Here is a 24323-nt window from a genome sequence, read left to right on the forward strand (position 1 = left end):
TCAATGATCTTACTTAAAAATGGCAGGTTTGATATCGGTCTGTAGTTGTTCATTTGAGTTTTGTCTAGACTGTCCTTTTTTAGGAGACAATTTTTTCTTAAGTTAAAAAAACGTTTCCAGTAGTATTTTAATTATGATTATGAAAATCCCACAACCTAAATGTCTTAAAAAGCCATTTTTTTTTTAATATTGTTCTGAAGTCTGTTTCCAAAATCTCCTCTGAGGGGGCGTGGCTTTTGGTGCTGAGCTGACTCTGAGGAGATTTTTATTAAAAAATGTATATAATTTTTCACCTGGGGGCCCCAAAACTGCAAAGGGATCATGATTTGAAAAGTAATTTGAATCAACAGCATTTAAGGTAAGTTTTAGGATGCTTCTTTTGTCAACCCCAGCTGTGCAATGGCCGCACACTCAAGACCCGGCGAGCGTCTCTAGCCCTCGCTAACAGGACCAGGCTACGCCATTCATTTACAATTTAAAATCCTCTTTGAATTTCTATAGTGCGTGACGTTGAGCTTCTCTTCTCCACTTCAGTGCTGCACAGCTACCTTCATACCTTTAGATAACTGGAGAAACAAGCTGTCACTCTGCACCAAGCTTCATTTTCTACTCGACAAACAGTCGTAAACCAAAAACCATAGAAAACTGATTGCTTTTAAATTAAAAAACTCTGTTTTACTACATCACAGTGGCGCAAAGAAAACCCATCAAGCGTTTTATGGGAGCGCTTTGCTTCCAAACTTTCTTTTTTTAATGATTCTTTCATGCCCAAAATGAGCTTTAATGCTTTTCGTGGTTTTCACTTTAGGGTTTGTTTTTCATTTCTCTGCCTCTTGACTGAAGACGAGGAGAGAAGTTGGGTTCATTTGAACCAGGAGGACCATTATCTAAATTAGCCCGGTGTTTACCCAGTTTTCTGGCTGGAATCATTTAGAGCTGCGGGGTTGAGAACGGACTCATGGGAGTTTGGTCATCCAGAGCGGTGCTGCTCAAACACCTGTGGTGCAGTTGAGTTTTTAGTGGTTCCTCTGTGGATACTTTTGGGATTTTTTGTCAGATAATCATTTTTGAATCTTGTATTTTTGTATCTGTCTGATAGTTATTTTCAAATAGTTCAAGAGAGACCATTAACTGTAAAAAAATATTTTTTCTCAACATTAAAAAGCAACTTTCATTAGAGATAAACTGCAGAGCTTTACTTTTTAAGAGCAATAATCTGTTGTATTAGTACTTTAAATTTCTTCTTTTTAATGACTTTTTTTATTATAATTGTTAATGTTTTGCATCTAAACTCTGCAGAACTAAAGAAGCAGCCTTGATCTGTTCAGTGGTTGAAAATCTCACTGGAGATTATTATCAAAATAGGTTCAGAACTTTTAATCGATAATTCTGATTCTTAATTGTGTTTTTAAGGGTTATCACCCTGTGAGTTTGTTTAAATGTCATGAAGCCAAGACTTGTAGGGAGACATGAAAACGTGCATCATCCATTCATTCGTTTTTCAATTGAAAACTAAAAATGGAAAAAACGACTCGCTTTCGTTTCCAGAATGAAAAATCGGATAAGGGCTTGTTTCCCCATTTCCGCATATGCACTTAAATCTGAAATCACTAAAAAGACAAGAAGCCCTCTTGAAGACCACGGCTGACAAAGTGTTACAGCTCCTGGTATGTTTATGCATGTTTTCAAAAATAAACAACGAAGTGACAAATTAGCAAACAAACAAACAAAAAATGTCCCCAAAAACATTACAAATGTGTTTTAGAACTTCTATTGGTAAAAGGATTCAGACAAAATCTTAAATAAAAGGTGAGGTAGGAACTCAGTTTCTCTCATTGATAAATGTAGTAAATATCCAAAACAGACGTGTTGTGTTTTTCAAATAATCTGTCACTTTTTTTTTAATTTACTAAAATAATTGAACTTTTGGGTAACCATGACAGTCTTCATTAAATAGATAATATAATATGCTAATGTTTTATTCAAATAAAGCAGCTTCTTAGTTTCATTTTCCAGACAGACAATCAAAATGTGTGAGACACATTCTGTCTATTAAAAACTTTCACAGCTTGTTTTTTTATGTTTTCATTTCCCTTTTTTCTGAAGTTTTTGATTAAGTTTCTCCCCGAAATCTTTGAGTGATTAAGAAGAGATTCGACCGCCAGAAAGGTGGAAGTATTGTGCGTTGGGGGTGTTTTTCTCATTGTATGGATGAGAGGATGGGTGGAGCCATGTCCGCTCAAATCCTGAGTCAGAACCCCCTTCCCTCCTTAAGCCAGGACCCAGTTGAGGTGACCCAGGGACGTGGTCCACGCCTCCTGGAAACCCCAGTATGACCCGGCAGGGCTGCCAACTTCTCAATAATAAAAGTAGCTGTTGACTGATCTAGAAGTTGCTAAACACCGTCAAAGTCATTTGGCCTTTTGGGAAAAAAACAAGAATGTCATAGCAGAGACAAAATTGCTGTTGTCAAAATACCTTTCAGCCAATCAATGGATTTCCTCATGAGACGACAGTAGCTCCACCCTAACTGGTGCGTTCCATTTTTCTATGGACATACAACCAACGGGGGACCAAAAATGGTGCGAATCGTTCTGACATAATGGGTACATTTTATAATTGAAACGCTCAAAATACCATAGCGGTCTAGTTTAGTCCGGTCTGGACTGTTTAGAGGAAACAAGGCATAAGTCGATGGGTCTGGAAAGCAGCTAGCGTGTAAATATTAGCCTAACTCCAAAACAAACTAAAAAAACTTAAACAAAAAAAGCCTAAATAAGCCAAAACAGCTAGCAATGGCTGAAATATTAGCTAAACGCCAAACTGGACTGAAAGAAAACAGAAAAAAGCCTAAACTAGCTAAAACAGCTAGGGTGTAGCCAAAATATTAGCTTAGCTCCAAAATGAAAAAGAAAAAACCTGAAAAAAGTCTAAATCAGCCAGAACAGCTAGCATGTAGCTGAAATATTAGCTAAACTCAAAAATAACCCCAAAAAATCTTAGTAAATGCCAAATTAGTCCAAAAAGCTAGCAGAATGCTTATTTTTAAAACTTTAAAATCTTAACTTTTTATCATAATTATGAATAATAAAAAGGTAGGAATATTATTCTAGAATAAATCAACTTAAACCTTTAACAAACTTCAATATTTTACTCTCCATAAAAATATTTTGTCAAAGTCATACAAGTTAGAAATAAGTGCAAGATAATTAATAACAATAAAATAAATGATCTGGAGGGCGGGCCTTGACTTTGACACGTGATATAAACACCTTTAAACATTTGCCATCTGAATTAGATCATCATTAAGAGGAAGAATCCCAGTCCTGTTAATGTTTGACAACTTGCTTCATCTCCTCATGAGAGATGCACATCTGCTCGGGGATGTAAACCTTTAAGCGTGACCTGGGTTAACCTAAAAGTTTCTGCTTAGCTGGTTTCACTTGGAAAACTTCCAAAAGATGTTCCTTTTAAAAGTATACTCATCAATACTCAAAATGTTTCTCTCAAAGAGGACAAACTGGAGTATTTTTAAATATGAGACACAAGGAGGCCCAACGATAAACAGTAAAAGGTAAGAACATTTGTTTATTTGTTGCATCAAAGATATGTTGCGTTTTTATTTCAGTGACAGTCAATACAACAACTGGCTTCACAGCAGGTGAACATTTACAGAAACACTTTGTGACAAACAGAATCAATGATGCAAAACTCCATAATAATTCAGCTCCTCATGTCGACTCTAACACCTGCCTTAGAAAGCTCGGTTTAAAAGGACGTGGGGTTTCCATTCAGCCTTCGTAATGTTGTTTGTGATCACCTTTTGTTTCTCACAGCTATGCTCGGTTTGCTTTGAAGTGTGGTCATATGTTAACATAGATACTGGTGACAACCGCTACTTTAGTTCAGCATGTTAATTGTACGAACTGTTCTGCACATATTTGAGGTTAAACCAAATTTTTAAAACAAATTTGTAAAAGCATTGGTTATGTGTCTTAATTAACCAAAGCAACAGGAAATGTAAAAAAAAAAATCCATTGATAGATTTTTGTAGTGGGGTTGGTAAAGTGTCCATCAAGATTCCCAGCCCTAGTAGTATCTGACTCCTGCTCTGTCAACCTGTCTGTCCAATAAATACTAATGAACCTGCAGCACTTGGATCCAGTTGTTTGTGCCATCCATCCATCCATCCATCCATCCATCCATCCATCCATCCATCCATCCATCCATCCATCCATCCTTCCTTAATCTGATAACACATTCTGTGACTTGCACCTTTCTCTGATCCACTCTTCCGTTCCTTTGCCACTGCTCAGACTCTCCTTGCCCATCCTCCTTGTCCATCATTCTCCTTCAGGACGATTTGAGCCGGCAGTCAGAGAAAACTCCTTGAAGATGTGAGACAGAAACCGCACAGGAAGTCTCCATCTCTGCAGTCTGCTTCCAGACAGGCAGAAAGCCTGATCCATTCCCATTCATCATTCATGCTGGAAGGAACTCAAGCTGACAATTCTTCTTCCTATGCTTTGACATTCTTTGTTCTAGTGAAACAGATTTAGTCACCTGTGATTTTGTATTTCATTATCAGCTGTTATGTTATATTTGTTTGTAATTTGCAATAAATTAATGATTTGGTCTGTTATGTGGTCCAAACTTTAACGTTTTTTGGTTTGGGTTAAAAGTTTTTTCATTTTTGGTTGTGTTAGCATGTGTTTTTTTTTTGAATGACTGTTGTGGATATTTAAAAAATATATATTTATGGTTCAGGAGTAAACACTGTAAGAAATAAGCAGAGGGAAAGGTTAACAGGGAGGCATTTTTCCAGGTCAGTTGGGTTAATTTATTCACTCCCTTCTGAAATCATCTGTGTTTGCTTTCCAAAATAGACTGTCTTCGAAGGAACGCCCAGAGGTTCTCCTGTGTTTTGGCACAATGACTCACGATATGTTGCCCCTGCCAACTCATGCTGGCAGCAGGAACATATCGTGGATTCACAATGAACCGTACTGTCCAAACCCACAAAAGACACCGGAGAGCTTATCAATTATTTCACCCAAGCAGGACTTGGTATGTTTCTGCTGAGCTGAGCTGTCAGATGGTTTTATGGTTTGATTAATTCACCTTGAGGCCTGAATAACAGTCCATAAAAACATGTATTCAGCAGCTGTCATTTCCCCCGGATGGAGTCAAGTAAAATGACCCGGGCTGACTGATGGGATCGTTCTTTCCTTTAATGCTGTGGAGCCGCGTGTGAAGCTCAGTCAACTGTTCTCAGTGTTTTTTGGAATGTACTGACCTTGTGAATTTTGCTTTTCTCCAAACTTTGTTTTCGGCTTCATGTCCATGCTCTTTATTTATATATTTTCCTTTCAACATGTAAAAAATGTCCCAAGTTAATATTTGGGCTCCTAACTACGAGGTCGTTTATACGCTCATCAGATATCTGACAGAGGCTTGTCTGATTGGAGTAATCAGATTTAAACTCGTATTTTTACAGCTCCATGAGCCGGTATAAGGGTTGACCTGGATGGGTTGCATTCATTTTTGGGTTGTCCAGGCCTGCAGAGTGCTATAAAAGGGAGAGCAGGTCTGTCTTGCAGTTCCCTTGAGGCTCGTACGAACATCTCAAGGGGTGCCCATTTTGGGCGTCCCATACTTGTTTTTTTTGGCATGCTGGCTGATCCCATTAAATTAGGGGTCCCCAATCCAGACACAGAACCAGTGCTGGGTTGGGGTACTGGTACCGGGTTAGAGTTAGTGTATCAGCACTGGTCCAGTCGGCACCAGTCCTTGTCCTGAGGGTTGGGGACCCTGATAAGTATATACATTTTTTCCATGTCTGTGGCCCTCAGACTGGTACTGGAGGTTGGGGACCCCTGATTTAATGGGAACAACCAGCACGTCAAAAAACTATGGGTTGGGGACACCCAGAATGACGCGGAGGGGGCCCGAACCACACGTCCATATAGGACGAGTTGCGAGTGAGAATACGTAGGTCATGTGTGTTGAGAGTGTATTGTGAAGTATTTGTAAAGGCTAATGGAAGTTACTTGTGTCCCTTTTCCACTCTTATGTTGTGGTCACAAATACAGCTGCCACTGTGTGATGGGAAGACATTGGCAGAATCTTCAAGATTACTGCCACCCAATTTTTTTGAAAATTGTTGGCGTGGTCATGAATGTCAATGGTGTCAGTCAGGCCACCGTCAGGCATCAGGGATGACGCCATTACAAAATCGAGTGTTAGCTGGGCGGCTACAAGGTGGTGGCAGCCGGAGCAGCTCTGACTAGATGATGTGTAAATGTCTCTGACTACTGGTCATTTAAAACTCAAATTCTGAGCACCAATCAGAATCTTGTCAATTTACACATTTTTAGACAAAATGGCTTCAAAGAATGCATAATATTCTGTCTTCTTTGTATTATTCTCAGCATCCATTCGTCAATACTCTGAGTCGCTGTGGTTCCATCAATGCCATGGTGAGTTTTATGCAGCATCGATGCCATCTCCACATTTGGATCTATAGTGGCCAGGAACGCCAGATTGACGTCTGGTCATTGCCGGGCCCCTGGCCCATGTCAACAACCATCGTCAAGTGCCCGCAGTGCTACCGTTCACTTTCTAATAATCAGGCGGTGGCAGTGGGATGGCAGTCTGAAATCGGCCGATCACTTGACAATTATCACGCTGCTGCCTTCCTCCCACCCACCTGTCACTGGACTGCTTTTGTGCAACCTCAAAAAGTGTCCGTCCGCCCACAGACCATTGTCAAAAAAACGTCTGGTCGCCGTAATATTTTAACTTTTTCTTAAAACCACTGCGCAGGGTTTAAAAATGCAACTGCAACCTGGCGATTACAAAAACCGCCATGCAGTGGCATTTTAGGATATGTGACCGTAGTCTTACTTACCCTTGCGTGTGTACAGCCTGTCGCTCACAGCACAGCCGTGGAATAAAATGTGCAGAAACATTTTCTCTATACACGATGCTTCTGCAGCAATGAAGGGTCTACGACCGTGATATATCTTACAAGCCATCTGCGTACTTACCCATTATTTACCTTCAGAGAGCCTGTATCTACTCGTGATGGCAGTTAGAGTAAGGCTTAAACAAAACACAATAGACAGAAGTCGCAATATCAAGACGTAAAATCCAGAGTAGAGAAGTGCTTTTAAGGTAACCATGGTTACGTCATCGAGGAGTAAAAACAAGCGTTCTGCAGAACCATCAGTACCCAAAGTGGCAAACAACCGTCAACAAATTTACTAAGAACAGTCTGATGAAGGTTTTAAAAGAAACTAGGTGTTTAAAAGTCTTATTTTTAAATAAATCAAATAAAGGCAGCAATGTTGTGGCCTGTTCAGGGGTTCTCTGGAATATCAAACTCTGACAGAATAAAACAAATTTTACACAGTCCATCCTGTTACTCACCCATCAAGCTTGTGGTCCCAGTTTTGAAGTGAATTTCCAAATATCTAATGACTGACACTTAATAAAAGTGGGGTTTGTAAAGAGTTTTGCTTTCAATATCGCTCATCTGATCCGTCCCATCCCAGCTGGATGCAACTGGCTTCTCCTGTGGAGCTCAAACTCACATTACTACATAAAACATTGAGTCATCAACCCCCCTAATGCTCAAAATCCCCAGAAAAATCCCAAATAAAACCAACAGCCTGTTCAAAAACAGCACAGCGGCAGCAGCAGCGGTTGAGTCGATTTATGTGGGATTAAACCAACTGCTGCTGCACTCTGAGATTTTCCGGCTGCCACATATCAGGTTCAGCACAGCCTTCATGAAATGTTTCTCAGTGGAGCTACACTGACTTCCTCTGATAGAAATAGATGAAACGTGCTCCAACTCAGCCTGATATCTGAGCCGCACTACTTTATCCGGGTCGCATGGAAAAATGAAGCTTCCTTCAGTTGGTTTTGTGATTTATATCTTAGCGTCATCTGTCAGTTTTGATACAGACAGTTAAAGGTGAAACTGAAATATGAGAAAACTGTATGAATAAACACATTTCCAGAACAGATCTGTAAAATAATGCTCCTGGATGGGAGTTTTTAACTTCCTTCAATGGGAGACCATTTGGAAATCACCATAGTAAAATTCTGACATCAATGTTTTTGCATATTTAGCAAATTTTTGAAGAAAAAAAAACAAGTCTCACTTTGCAAATGCATATTTTTATCCTTTAAATTAACGTATTTATTAATATTTACTAAATGTACTAAATATTAAGTGATATTAATGTGAATATTTATTTTAAAATTATATATTTAGCTTACAAACTAAATATTTGTTTTAAGAAATAAAATATAAAGCTTGAATATAAATATTTAGATCTTATCTAAATATTTATATTCAAAACTAAATTTTTAAGTTTTTAACTAATATTTAGTTAAAACGAAATATTTTGTTTTAAATAAATATTTGGTGTATGAGTTTTTAATTATATTTTTTTTACTAAATATATAGTGGGTTTTTTATTTACTAAATTTTTAGAATGAATCTAAATATATAGTTGAAAAATAAATATTTAGTTTAAAATTAAATATTTAGTATTTAGCTAAATATTTAGAATTAATTTAAATAATTATATATTTAATCAATTTTTTAAATACATATTTAGTCTTCTTTTGTTTACAAAATTTTTAGAATTAATTTAAATATATAGTTAAAAACGAAATATTTAGTTTAAAATTAAATATTTTGTGTCTAGCTACATTTTTAGAATGGATCTAAATATATAGTTAAAAACTACATATTTAGCTCCAAATTAAATACTTAGATTCAAGCTAAATATTCAAATTTATGTAGTTTTTAATTGAAAATTTAGTTTTAAACAAAAAATTTAAATCCAAGCTAAAGATAATTAGATATTTAATTAAGAACTAAACATTTTTTTTCAGTTAAAACTAATTATTTTGTTAAAAACTACATATTTAGCTTCTAACTAAATATTTTGTTGCAAAACTTAAATATTTTGATTGGAAAAGAAATATTTAGATTAGATGTAAATATTCATGTGAAAATTAAATGTTTACTTTCTTAAAAGAAATATTTAGTTTGTATGGTAAATATATACATTTTAAACAAATATTTAGCTCAAAATTAAATATTTATCTTGCTAACTAAATATTTAGTTCATTTATAACATTTATAAATACATTAATTTAAAGGGTGAAAATATGCATTTGAAAAAAGAGACCTGTTTTTATTCTTTTCCATCTAAAACACTTACATATCCAAAAACATTGATGTCAAAATGTGACAAATTTACAAACAGAAGCCCGTATCCAGCTGCAGCAGCTTTGCTGCCTCATTATGGAGAGTCTGTCCGCCAACATCTAACTCTGGTTCTGGACCCACTGCTTTTGAGGCAAAGCTTTCCGACTCTGACATGTCATTTAAAGATCACACGCCTCCGTGCCATTAAGATGTTAAGAGGCCATTTTCTGGGAGACCATGCTTTTGCAGCACACGTGTCAAACCCTCTCATCATCACTGTGTTTGGCCTCGTCCCTTCACTACATTGCTTACCCATATTGTGTTTCTGAAGAACGGTTGCTTGTTTTGAGCTCGTTTTTCCTTTTCTGAAGCTCTCTAAGTTGAAAGTTTTCTGGTGTCCACCTGACCCGCCTTTTCACTGCCTCCATCTCACTTTGTCCAACAGGTGAACTTGTCAAGCTTCATCAAAGAAATGTGAGGGATGATGAGGACAAACGAAGTTCTGTCACTTCTGCTGTTCAACACCATCGACAATTCTCCACATTTTACAGGTGAACTTTGAACAAGTCATGTTAACATTTTTCTACACAAAAGACGAGCAGCACCGTGTCAGTCAGACTTTAAAATTACTGGTTAGAGCCAAGAAAGTTTTACTTCTCTTTTTGTGTCAAAAACACATTAGTTTCATGCAGAAAATGTATATAATTGTGTATAAAAAAGGATATCACTACTTCTATTATTGATATTAAACCCTTTATATCCAAATTTAATTCCAACTATAGAAAAAAAATATTTTTAGGGTTTTTTCCATTAGATAAATTGCTAAATTAAGAACCCACTCTGATAAAAATTGTGTTTTTTACACATTCTTGTGGCATTTTTCTGATAATGGAGGACATAATTTATAATTATGCGTCGTCTGTGGAGATTTACATTTTGGATACATCTCTTTAACGACACTTTTACATAACTCATTTAATCAACGTATTTATTTAAAAGGGCCGGGAACCGATGAAAAAAATTGACGAATTAATTGCAAACCTGGGAAAAAATGAATCGCGATTATTATTTTTTTTGTTCCAGTATGTACCAATCACTTTTTAACTGTGAATAATTTCAAAATGCAAATGTATTTTTAACTAAGGCTGTCAATTGATTAAAAAAATATATTAAATTAGTCACACTTTTGTGTTAACACTATTAATCCCAATGTTTTACTTGGTAAATCTAATATGACAAAATGCAGCTTTTGGACAAAAACAGGTCAGAGAGAAACATTTTCTTCATTTTTATTGTCTGAAATGTTTAGAATTTTTAAGTGTTAACTTAGAAATGTAAATTGTGAGCACAAAACACATCAACAGTAAGATAACATCTGCCAAAAACGCCTTATGCATTCCAAAAATGCATAAAATGTTTTACTTTTTTGTCTTTGTTTTTATCTGGTGTTTTTATGTAAAGTAATTTATCTCTATTTTATCTGTTTTTAACTTTTAGCTGTGTTTTTATTGTTCTTTGTTCGACCAAGATCATTTTAAGGCGCCATATAAATCTAATAAACTTAAACTTAAGGAGGACTGTGAAGATGTTTATGTCTGCAGTATTACTCTAAAAAAACAAAGATACTGACATACAGCCAAAATAAACCAACTTTGTTTCTGGACTGTAAATGGTCCGGGTGAATACTCGATTCTGATTGGCTGGTGGATGTGGATGCACGCCAAAAAAAAAAGTTCTGGTCAAAATGTTCTACATGTGACTTCAAGTGGACAAAGACGAGCCGTAAGAGGTGAACTTTCATTTAACCTATTGTGACAATCAGCATTTATCAGTCAACATAGCTGCCACTCAGTGACGTGTTGTTGTGTTACCATGACAACGGGCCATATCACATATCAAATAGGCCGCCTTTTGTAAAAATGCAATCTAAACCTTAAAAATAACGAGAATAAAGCATTAAAAATCATGGAAGCCTGAATCATAATTAATCATGCAAGTATAATTAATTAACAGTAACAAATATTAACTTATTGACATATTTTCTGGAGTATAACATGCAGGTTTTTCATATTTTAGCTTGATGCGACTTATACTCAGGAGCGACTTATTTTTTTTTTGTTTTTGTTTTTTAGACATATAGGGTTATATATTTGTTATTTTCCCAGCAGTTGTTTCCTCTAACAACCGCCAGAGGGCGCTGCATCTGATCATAAGTATGTTCTACTGACAGCAGCAAAAGACGTGTCGTCCAAAACAAACATGGATGAGAATTGTTGTTTTCCTTTTAAACTTTTATCATTTTTTTTTCTACAGATCAAAATATTAGTATTATTGTAATTATTTTATTTTTTTTATTTTAGATACGCTGGGTTTGGCTGATTTTTGCTGAAATGTCCAAAAAGTGCAACTTATATTCCTATATATGCTTTTCTTCTTCTTGATTAGACATTTTTTGCTCTTGCTGCTTATACTATAAAATACTGTAATTTTTTAATGTTTTTTATTAATCGCATACATTAGTGTTAAATAGTTTTTAGCCTCAAATTTTTGCATTTCCTTTTTCTTGTCTGTTTTCTTTATTGTTGTTGTCTTATGTGTCACGACTTTTTATTGCTTTATCTAATGTTCATATTAGTTTTTTTTTGTTAAACTCCTTGTACTCAACAGTCTGTTGAGGAAAAGCGCTATATAAGTAAAGTGATTGATTAAAAATTAAGCTCAAAATTCCATTTTTGAGTATTTATTGTTTTAAATTGTTGTGACTGAAAAAGTGATGTTTAGAATAAAAAAGCATTTTTCCGTCACAAACTTCCTGCTCCACTCCATTCTGATGTATTCAGATGATTCAATCCAAGAACGTCCAAAGCATTGTCTTTTAAAACAAATAAAAAAATGTTGTCACTGCTCCTTATTAATATACATTTTTATGTCTAAATTTGTTAACAATTAAGTAAAATATTTTTTTTCTATTCAACTTAATACTAAATTCCTACTTTAAATGGTTCGTTAAAGACTGGGGACATAAGTCGCGAAGGGGTCTAACGAAAATGCAGAGTTGGTGAATTACAATTTAAAAATTTTAAATTTGAACCACATCTGAACCAGAAAATGTTTATTGAACTTTATTAATTACGACATAATTATGATGACCTTCATCAAGGTGAGATTTATGGAAAACATTAGAATTTCTATGTATGAAAATGTTCTAAAATGAACTTTGTTTGTCAACACTCACATCTACTTATTTAAGCTTCAGATGGATGATAGGATCATGACCATTATTATAATAATTAGCTTATATCGTGCATGAGCTGTCACGATGATGAGAACGACCAGCTTTGGTTTGGCTGAATCAACACGACCACAGAATTGATCAAATTAACAAAGAAATTTGTGGTTTTTCTTTCTCGCCAAAGGAGATTTCTCACCACACGGATGCAGCGCGAGAATTCATTAACATTTTTGTGTTCTATTATTAGACGGGCAATTAGTGTTCATCACATGGCCGATTCAATTTTCAGACGCTGGTCAGATCTGTGTGTGTGTGAGTCGGAGGCGCCGCCATGAAGGAGGAGGAGGGCTGCTTAGCGAGGACGCCACTTTCTGGTGAAAAGGTCAAGACTCAGATTTGAAAGGTAAACAGCCCAGATATTAGACCCAGTTATGAGCTGGAGACTTTTTATTAAACAGGATTACAATCTTAACTTCGGAAAACCTTTAATAAGTTTATTTGTTTACAGTTCTATCTTTAATATTGTATTCATTTCCCATAATATACATAATAATATCAGACAAATGAGTCATGAAAACACTCTAGTGTTATACTTTTACTAATATACTTTTCTTTTACAATTGGGACCACAAATGTGACATTATTTATTTCAGAAAAGCCGATTTTTTGACTCCAGGTTGGAAGAATCCAAACTAAAGTTCAAGTCTGTAAAGTAAACGTCTCTCTGGTGAGCTGACAAATGGATCCACTTCAGTCACTAATGCACTCTTTTCTGGTGGAGTGTAAAGAGCTTCAGCTTCCGTGTGATCCGGCTGAAAACAGTGCAGAGATGCTCAACATTATTACAGTTTTCTGGGGAAAATGTTAAGTATGCCGAGTGATTATGTGTGTGTCGCCTTTCATTGTCCTGTTAAACTGAGAGGGTATCTATTCGTAGAGCTGTCACTCCTTTTTTTCTAAATGATACTTATCAAAATGTGAAATCCCACTCGGCTTCATGAAAACATTACATAAAACTGCAGGTGCCAAGTTAGGCTCACAATGCAAATTATTTCTGTTATTTTTAGCCGTACTGACAGCTGCAATTCAGAACTTCTTCAGACCGATGGGAACTATAACGATTCAGATCCTCAAGTTGAAAAGTGCCGCAGCTGTCTGCACAAACGTTAATGAGCGAAAGTGTTCTTCAGCTTTATTTATAAAGCTCAATATCACAAAAAAAATGGCCTCATTGGGCTTCATGCCGGTAATTGTACAGAAGCTGTCGGTCATAAAATATAAACAAAAGCTGATTGAGACTAAATCAAGCTGGTTATCCCTGCTCTTCACGGTAAGGAAAAAAACGGACCAAAGACGAAACCACAGGGATGCTCACATGAGGGAGAGCTGGTGGAAATTTAACTCCATAGAAGATCAGATTCCAGCTCAGACGAGGAAAACAAAGACCTTCATGGATCTATTCCTCTGCAAGTGGATGCATCAGAACGGAGCGGAGCAGACAGGGAGCTTGTGTCTGGAGATGCGTCAGTACAGGGTTTTTCTAATGTTTTTCTGCTCCTGATTGACCACAGTTAATTAAGAAATGTTTGTTGTTTTGGAGTTTAGCTAATATTTCAGCTACATGCTAGCTGTTTTGGCTAACCTACGATTTTTTCAGTTTTTTTTTTCTAATTTGGCATTTAGCTAATATTTTAGCTGGCTATAAGCTTCACTGTTTTAAGCTATTAACTTCAGCATTTTTTAAGCTATTAACTTTAGCATTTTCCACTATCAGCTTCAACATTTTCAAATACTAACTTCAGTATTTTCAGCTATAAACTTCAGCGTATTCAGCTATCAGCTTTAGCATTTTCAGCTATTAACTTCAGCTTTTTCAGCTATTAACTTCAGCATTTTCTGCTATCATCCTTAGTGTTTTCAGCTATGAGCTTCAGCGTTTTCAGCTATAAACTTCAGTGTATTCAGCTATTAACTTCAGCATTTTCAGCTATGAGCTTCAGCGTTTTCAACTATTAACTTCAGCATTTTCAGCTATTAACTTCACTGTTTTTAGCTATGAGCTTCAGCGTTTTCAACTGTTAACTTTAGCATTTTCTGCTATAATCTTTAGCACTTTCTGCTATCATCGTTAGCGTTTTCAGCTATGAGCTTCAACCTTTTCAACTATGAACTTCAGCATTTTCACCTATTAACTTCAGAATTTTCAGCTGTCAGCTTCAGCATTTTCAGCTATTAACTTCAGAATTTTCAGCTGTCAGCTTCAGCATTTTCAGCTATTAATTTCAGCATTTTCAGCTATCAGCTTCAGCGTTTTCAACTATTAACTTCAGTATTTTCAGCTATTAACTTTAGCATTTTCAGCTATTATCTTCAGTGTTTTCAGCTATCAATTTCAGCATCTTCTGCGGCCAAATTTATCTTACAGCATTCACACTAGCATTATTGCAGGTAATGCTATATATCTAGTTCATATTTATGTTAAAACGTTTTAAAGCTTTAAGACTTTAGTTTTAGTGTATTCAATAAATGTTTATCCTGTTTACACACGTAAGGTGTGTTCTGGATTTTGGCCCTTTGTGTGATTGAGTTTGACACTCCTGAATTAATTGGTCAAACATCCAAATCATGTTCTCATGCTCCTCACATTCTCTGCCACCAGTTTAATGGTTTTATTGGAGTTTTATTTATGAATCTGTAACGTGATGAGCTCGTTATTTAATAAATGTATGTGTTTTATGAATAATTTGTTGATTATGGGGAGTTGGCACAAGTTATTTGAAATATATCAGGCATAAAATAGAAAATGTTTGGTCAAATTTACAAATTCTACCTGCAACATAATTTAGCCTTTGAGGCGTTTGTGTCCGTTCCTGTTCCTTGTCCTCATTCTCCAGCACATCTCCTGTCTGCTACTTTTGCCATTCGCCTGCATTCCTCTTCCCCGCAGAAGCAGGCGGACGGTTGCGCGGCAGGTGTGAAATGTCAAATGCCAACGATGTGGTCAGTTCGGTGAGTCGGCTGTCTTTCATGCGGATGCGCGAGCTCCGATTGGCCGTGCGTGCATGCGCTCCCGGGATGCGCGCGGAGCTCTGCGCTCGTCCTTTAGTGTTGCTCCGCTTCACACGCTCCGGAGCGCCGCTGGGCTCAGTGCGCACGTCTTCCTCTGGAACTTGAAAGATTTGTTCCCGTCTCCGAGACGCGGCGGCTGTCAGGATGGATGCTACCATTTATGAGATCATCTTTGGAGAACTCGGGGATGTAAATTGTAGTTTGGTGGAGGCTTTTCATGACACTTTTTGGGAAAATGCTTCATTGTCACTTCTTAGCGCTGACGGTGAGGATGAATTGCGCTCTTTTTTTGCGCTTTAACATTTTTTATTACTAAATATGGGGCTATTTGATTATTTATCTGATGTTTTCTTCAAAGGTTTGTATTGTAATGCTACAGTGGATGAGATTGGAACCTGCTGGCCGCGCAGCAGCACCGGCAGGATCGTGGAGCGACCCTGCCCTGCCTACATCAACGGGGTGAAGTACAACGCAACCAGTAAGACATCATTTGTCATCACAAAAGTTTTTACATTTTTGTTTTTTTAATCTTCATTTCAAGCGACTCACGTAATATTTAATCCATTGATTAATTCCAAATGCGCAAAGTGGACAACTCTGAGCATTTCTTGGCGCGGAAATTTAAAAAATAAACAAACAATGATGGAAAACGCGCAGTTTATTCACAGTTCAGTGACCTCCTCCTCCTCCCGCGCGCACACCTGCTGCTACTGAAACAGCTGTTCCAAAGACGCGTGGGCGTCATTAGAAAAACGCGCTACACTTTTTTAATGCAAATCTCAGCTGGATTCAAATGAGAAATGGAGTTGGTGGTCAGACGTGAGATAGCTGTGAACTACAAGACGTGTTGGGGCGAAATCCATCTTCACAGGGATGCGTAAAAATGTTCAAAACCAGCAACAGGAGTAAGATAGGGTCTCTGAAACTGTTTGGGAAAACAAAAACATCACAAATCTGTTATTTTCTATCATCTATTAAAAGAAAATACTAAAACTGAGAAGAATAGACACGTGATGGTCTACAAAAAGTTGTTTACTTGACTCATTATGCATTTCTCTCATTTCATTTAACGTCTTTTCATAAACGAGTCCACCATTGCCTTCTAATTACAACTAAAAATCTAGAATTATACAGTTTTTTTCTACATAAAACAACAATAAGGGATCAGAAAATCTAATGTCCAAAAGTCCCTAATTGTTTCATGATTAAAATGATAATATTTGATTTTCTTAACGATTTCAGCTGTTTTATGTGATCATGACTTAAAATACATAATTTGCTGTTTCACAATTTACATCTTGATTTTTAGCAACATTTACATCAAAATTTTCCCAATTGACACATGTAGATTTAAAATGACAGGATTTTACTGTAATATAAGTAGCCTTCAAAACGAACTGCTAATAAATTATTGATATAAAATGGAATAAAATACTTTTTGAGACACAAAGGAAATGACTGTCAAAGAAGCAGAGGGTTTATAGAACTATATTGTTCACAGACATTAAAACATCTTAAATTATTTAAACATTTCACTTACACTTTATAGTTAATCAGTTTATTAATATGGCATTTGTAGACAATAGTCCCACTTTAGATTTTAATAAAAGTATGTTACTGAACCTTATTTGTCTTATCTTTATAATAAATGTCTTACTAAGACCCTATAAACACATTAATAATGTTTGCTTGCTAAGGAATCTTATTATAAAGTGTTGCCAATATTTATTTCTGGGACATTGTGTCTTAAAAATCTGGAGTCAAATTTATAAATAGTTAAACGATTAAATATGACCAAATTTCACCGTTCACATTTCCGTGGTCACATCAAGAAGCTCCGTGGAGTCTGGTGGAGATTTTCCAGCGTTCTCAGTCCTGCTACCGTAAGTATTGGATGAAACTCACACCAAAAATCCAGTGATGCTGATTTGACCACAGAAATGTGAACGGCGGCTCATTTGACTGCAGTCAATGTGAAGATACCATCTTCTCTTCTCCAGAACCTGAACTAGACACTAGGAACAGATGAGGGTTTAGTGCATGTGCAGCAGAGCTGTTGATGGAAAGAAGATCATTCATTCAAACAGTGTCTGTCCAAGACAGTTTGATTGATTTAAAAGGAGAAATACTCGGAAATGCAAAAAACTAAATTATTTCTTATTACATTTGTTCTTTTTCATGAGAAAAATGACACAAATACATGTGAAAAACATGATTTTCATTGGAGAGGGACTTTAAAGTTCTTCGCCTTCTTCACCTCTGTTTCCTGTAACCTCACCATTCCTTGTGAGTTCCTGTCATCCTCTCACTCTGTCTGGCTGCAGCTCATTCCAGAACAAACCTCCACGTCTCTAGATGTTCCTCCACCTGCTCCCAGCTCTCACTATAGATCACAATGTCATCTGCTAACATCGTGTTTCCTGTCTAACCTCATCTGTCAGTCTGTCCATCACCACAACAAACAAGGAGCTCAAAGCTGCTGTGGTGCTGTCCCACCTCTTCCTCTGTCACACCTACAGCACATCTCACCACCAACCTTCAGCTCTCAGACCAGAGGCAGAACCGGGGGTAGCTAAGGGTTGCTATAGCAACTGCAAGATTTGGCAAAGCAACTACAAATATATAAAGGCTTAAATCTAATGCTTTATTTTAAAAAAAAATTCCATTTTGCCCATTTTTTATTGGCATAAAACCACACTGAGGTATGCAGTAGCACTGTCTCAACGGAGAGGGCGCTCATGAGTTTGCATTTGTTCTTCATATAATAAAGTTTAATAAACGCCTGTATTTTATATGACGGGTGGTATATATGTTCTCCAGTTCTAGAATGACCTGCATCTCATTTGTTTATACATTTAGGGGGGGGCATATTATTTTTGGGTCTCAATCTCAAAGCCAGATTGAACAAAAAAATGTGGAGATGGGCCGGATCCGTAGTTGGGGATCCCTGATGTACTGTCGACACCACTCCATGTAGCGATCAGCCTGAAAATATTTGGTGGTAGTTCCTCTCACATACATCAAACATGAACGCATTTTTGGACAGGCGTCTAACCCAAGCATCAGAAATTGCCAGGAAAAGGGGCGTTTTAGCCATCAAAAATGCCGGATTTTACGCTCAAGCGGCTAATTTGCTGCATGGCGAAGGAGAGGCGGTAGACGCTGGTACCTCTGTGGACTCTGAACAGATCTTTTTAAATAAATTAGTTTGTTTTTCTATCACACTTCAACATCTCTTTCTTCAGACTTTGTCAGTTAACACAGTTAAAAAGTGCAGTTCATTGACAAGGCAATGCATTTAGTGGCCTTGTGGTAGAGTGTCCGTCCTGAGACTGGAAGGTCGTCAGTTCAAATCCCGGCCAAGTGATGCCGAAGACCCTAAAAATGGGACCATATGCCTCCTTGCTTGAAACTCAGCATTGAAAAGGGTTGGATTGCGGGGGTTAAACCACGTAAAAGTAAAAAAATCTAACAAGTCGGTCTTAAATCCAGTTAAAAGTTTATTTTTATTTGTTTTTCAATTTCTTTTACATACTCACATTTGTATACTTCTGTTTGAGGAAAAAAAAAGCATGTACACACTTCAAAAGGAACAATGCACATTGCGAATATCCCTTAGCTAATAACAGTTTAATTAAAGTGGTGTCAAAAGGTCACTTGAGCCGACCTTGACTGTAATTTTTTATGAAGGAAAGCTTTAAGCCTAATCTTAATAACATAGAGGGTTCTTGGCCTCTGAAGTCACACTGGGCTCTAGTAGAAGCTATTAGCTTCAGGCTGCGGGTTTCAAAAAAAGCCTTTGAAATGAATTAATAGCATAATAATAGAACAGTTATATGATACACTTTGATGCTAGAGAAATTAAACAGATAGAAGGTAAATAATTAACATTTTTTTCCGTAATGATCTCATGTTGGGGTAAAGAGAGGGGAACTTTCTAACAGGTTTCTGAAACACTTTTAGATCGTCAAGTCTGAAGCAAAACAGTTTTGGCCTAAATTTTTATCATTACTTGTACATTTGATAAGCTGTATTTCTGCAAGTGCTGGAAGGGGCTGTAAAGCGTTCATTTACAAGTGCGCTGCCCACAAACCAGGAGACTACATCTGTCGTAGCACCAGATGTGGAGTTTCCTTCCTCCTCGTCTTCAGAAAGATGTAAGTCAGGCTTCTAACGTGGGTGAATCTGTTAATGCGTTTTATTTTTGCCTGACTGACCCGAGGTCAGTTGCTCAAAAAGAACATAGAACAGAATCCATACACAACCTTTTTAGTTGTTGGTACTCAACACATGACAACTAAATTCTGAAATATTTGCTTAACTCCAAAATAGCCTAAAAAACTGAAAAAATCTTAAATTAGCCAAGAAAGCTAGCATGTAGCTGAAATATTAGCTTAGCTCCAAAATAGCCTAAACAAATGAAAAATTCCTAAATTAGCAAATAAAGCTAGCATTTAGCTGAAATATTTGCTTAACTCCAAAATAGCCTAAAAAATAAAAAATTCTTAAATTAGCCAAGAAAGCTAGCATGTAGCTGATCCGTAGTTGGGGATCCCTGATGTACTGTTGACACCACTCCATGTAGCGATCAGCCTGAAAATATTTGGTGGTAGTTCCTCTCACATACGTCAAACATTAGCTTAGCTCTAAATTAGCTTAAAAAAAAAGAAATAAAATAGCCAAGAAAGCTAGCATTTAGAAGAAATATTAGCTCAGCTCCAAAATAGCCTAGAAAACTAAAACATTCCAAGAAAGCTAGCATGTAGCTGAAATTTTTTCTTAACTCCAAAACAGCCTAAAGAACTGAAAAATTCTTAAATTAGCCAAGAGAGCTAGCATGTAGCTGAAATGTTAGCTTAACTCTAAATTAACCTAAACAAATGAAAAATTCCTAAAATAGCCATAGCATGTAGCTGAAATATTAGCTTAAGTCCAAATTAGCCTAAAGGAAAAAAATCCTTAATTAGCCAAGAAAGGTAGCATGTAGCTGAAATATTAGCTTAGCTCCAAAATAGCCTAAAAAAATGGAAAAACTCCTAAATTAGCCAAGAAAGCGAGCAGGAAGCTGAAATATTAGCTAAGCTCCAAATTAGCCAAAAAAGTTTAATAAATGCCAAAATAGCTAGCAGAATGACATTTTAACTTTCAACTTAACTACACTCTGAGTCCATATAATATGAAGCAACGACTAATCGACTATTTTATTAGTCGATTAGTCGTCGATTAGTCGACTAATCGTGGCAGCACTAATACAAATACTTCCATCCGTTTTGACGCGTTATTGCTGCTGTAGTCCTATCAGGTGGAGAGAGAGCATCTCCACGGCTTTAGCTTTGACGTCGTCAGAAAGCTGTGGGCGTCTTGTTGCTTCTAACCGTCTCACTGGGTTGTCTGAATTAACAGGAAACGACTTCAAGGAAACTCACAGCTCGGTACTGAAACGGCCATTCTGACAGATGGTACTGTGGAGCCCTGGGTAGCACTGTCACCACAGAGCAGAACACTTTTGGGTGTTATGCTGGCTGTCTTTGGCATTTCTGTAAGAAGTTTGCATATTCATGTTGTTCTGGACAAGCTCCAGTCCCAGCTGACCCTCTGCAGGAAAATGCCACCACAGCTAAGGCTTCATGTGAGAAATATTCATATTTAAAATCAAAAATGAATTTCTTCTAGAGGTTTTTGCTGTTACTTTGTCATGCATTTGCATTGTTATTAGTAATTAACTCCTAATTTGTGACTTTAGAGTGTCTGACGCATCAGTTTAAGCATTAATTCATGATGTTGAGTTGACTGCATCAGTGATGGTGTATCAGGAGGAACGCTCTGGTGAAACTCACAACTGCACAACGGATGCATGAGCCACGGGGAGACGAATCTTTTCACAGGAAACTGGCATGGACATAAAAAACATTAAGGGGAAGTGTTTAAATCCTGCTGGGTCACAGCAGCTCTCACCAAGAGGTGGAACATCCCAAGCATCAATTACCAGAAAATAGTAATTGATAAATAAAAAAGCTGAAATTGTAGCAAAGCGAAGTATTAGGGTCACTTTACAAAGATAATTTTATTTTTTTAAATTACAACTTTAAATCTCGTAAATTTACGAAAAAAAAGTCAAAACTACTAAAAGTTGTATATTTATGACTTTAAAAGTCATAGGCTAAATGTATGACTTAATATCTTGTAAATTTACGAGATTTAAAGTTGGGAATTTACGAGAAAAAAAAGCTTGTAAATCAACAATATTTAAATTGGTAAATTTACGAGAAAAAAACTCGTAAATCTATAAAATTGAAAGTCGTAAATTACCAGAAAAAAAAACTTGTAAATCTAAGAGATTTAAAGTTGTAAAGTTTACGAGAAAAAACTCTTAAATTTATAAGATTTAAAGTCACAAATTTACAAAAGAAAAACCTTGTAAATCTACAAGATTTAAATTCATAAATTTGTGAGAAAAAAAACTCATAAATTTACGAGATTTAAAGTAAAATTTATGAGAAAAAAACTCGTAAATCTACAAGATTTAAAGTCATAATATTACCAGAAAAAAACTTGTAAGTCTATGTACGAGATTTAAAGTCAAATTTATGAGAAAAAAACTCGTAAATCTACAAGATTTAAAGTCATAAATTTTACGAGAAAAAAACTTGTAAATCTACGTACGAGATTTAAAGTCAAATTTATGAGAAAAAAAATTCGTAAATCAACAAGATTTAAATTTGTAAGTTTTGACGAGAAAAAAAACTCAACCTACGAGATTTAAAATCGTAAATTTATGAGAAAAGAAGTTCTAAATCTACAAGATTTAAATGCGTAAATTTACGAGAAAAAAAATCCCAAATCTATGAGATTTAAAGTCAAATTTATGAGAAAAAAAACTCGTAAATTTACGAGACTTAAAGTCGTAAATTTTACGAGAAAAAAAAATGTAAATCTACGAGATTTAAAGTCGTAAAATTTACGAGAAAAAACTCTTACATTTATAAGATTTAAAGCCACAATTTTACAAAAAAAACCTTGTAAATCTACAAGATTTAAATTTGTAAATTCCATCCATCCATCCATCTTCCTCCGCTTCATCCGGGACCGGGTCGCGGGGGCAGCAGTCTAAGCAAAGATGCCCAGACTTCCCTCTCCCCGGCCACTTCCTCCAGCTCTTCTGGGGGGACCCCGAGGCGTTCCCAGGCCAGCCGAGAAACATAGTCTCTCCAGCATGTCCTGGGTCTTCCCCGGGGCCTCGGCCCAGTGGGACATGCCCGGAACACCTCACCAGGGAGGCGTCCAGGAGGCATCCGGATCAGATGCCCGAACCACCTCAACTGGCTCCTCTCGATGCGGAGGAGAAGCGGCTCTACTCCGAGCTCCCTCCGGGTGACTGAGCTCCTCACCCTATCTCTAAGGGAGCGCCCAGCCACCCTGCGAAGAAAACTCATTTCAGCCGCTTGTAGTCGGGATCTCGTTCTTTCGGTCACGACCCAGAGCTCATGACCATAGGTGAGTACAGGAACAAAGATCGACCGGTAAATTGAGAGCTTTGCCTTCTGGCTCAGCTCTCTTTTCACCACAACGGACCGGTACAGCGACCGCATAATAGCGGACGCCGCTCCAATCCGCCTGTCGATCTCACGTTCCGATCTTCCCTCACTCGTGAACAAGACCCCAAGATATTTAAACTCCTCCACCTGAGGCAGGAGCACTCCACCCACCGAGAGAGGACAAACTACCTTTCTCCGGTCGAGAACCATGGCCTCAGACTTAGCGGTGCTGACCCTCATCCCAGCCGCTTCACACTCGGCTGCAAACCGCTCCAATACATGCTGGAGGTCCCGGTTTGATGGAGCCAACAGAACAACATCATCTGCAAAAAGCAGAGATGAAATCCTGTGGTCCCCAAACCAGACCCCCTCCGGCCCCTGGCTGCGCCTAGAAATTCTGTCCATAAAGACTATGAACAGAACCGGTGATAAAGGGCAGCCCTGCCGGAGTCCAACATGCACCGGAAACAGGTCTGACTTACTGCCGGCCATGCGAACCAAGCTCCTGCTCCGGAAATTTGTAAATTTGTGAGAAAAAAAACTCGTAAATTTACGAGATTTAAAGTCAAATTTATGAGAAAAAAAACTCGGAAATCTACAAGATTTAAAGTCGTAAATTTTACGAGAAAAAAACTCGTTAATCTACGAGATTTAAAGTTGTAAATTTACAAGATTAAAAGTCGTAAATTAATGAGAAAAGAACCAAAGTTGTCTGTTTATCAGAGCCGTGCTCGAAGATGAAAGACGTATGTCTTGTGTAGTATCTTGTGAAGATTTACTTCCAGATCGGTGTTAAAAACAAAGAAATTCCGAACCTTCTGGGGATTCAAAGTTAAATTATATCCAGTTTCATATGTAAAATAAAGAGCTCAGAGATGCCTGTTATCTTGGCCATTATCCACATACCCAGAAGCACTTTCACCACCTGATCTGACAGGAAGTGGACAGCTGCTTCATCAACGGGATCTGCAAAGATCCTGCAAGCCCCCATAGATGATTTAAACATGAATAAACTGTAAATCAAACAAAGAAACTTTCAAACATCTGAAATGCTTTAAACGTCCAGTTTACCTGTTAAAATCCAAGACGCTTTTCAGTTTGGTCGGCCTGCTTCAGCTCACGGCGTTCATTCACTGGAATGTAGGATCCATTCAACTTTAATACATTTACGAGAAAAAAAAGTTGTAAATTTATGAGAGTTAAAGTCGTAATTTACGAGAGAAAAACTTGTAATATTCCTTTTTTTTTTTTTTTT

At 37.0% G+C, this 24323-nt stretch overlaps 1 protein-coding gene across 7 annotated transcripts in view; it reads left to right on the plus strand.

Moving 5' to 3' along the window:
- Positions 1-24323, plus strand: part of LOC112147323 (corticotropin-releasing factor receptor 2) — a 181867-nt gene that overhangs the window by 93665 nt on the left and 63879 nt on the right. For 2 of the 7 annotated variants that reach the window (XM_024273620.2, XM_024273621.2), the window contains 2 exons: positions 9678-9783; positions 15892-16011. In XM_024273620.2, the coding sequence (XP_024129388.1) occupies positions 9714-9783; positions 15892-16011 (190 nt within the window). In that variant the 5' untranslated portion in view covers positions 9678-9713. Of the gene's footprint in view, positions 1-4233; positions 4826-6431; positions 6480-9677; positions 9784-12753; positions 12868-15407; positions 15799-15891; positions 16012-24323 lie in introns of those variants that run through there. The other 5 variants (XM_024273622.2, XM_024273625.2, XM_024273624.2 and 2 more) reach the window with 5 other exon arrangements.

The sequence above is a fragment of the Oryzias melastigma genome, linkage group LG17, assembly GCF_002922805.2.
Source record: "Oryzias melastigma strain HK-1 linkage group LG17, ASM292280v2, whole genome shotgun sequence".
Classification (NCBI taxonomy): Eukaryota; Metazoa; Chordata; class Actinopteri; order Beloniformes; family Adrianichthyidae; genus Oryzias; species Oryzias melastigma.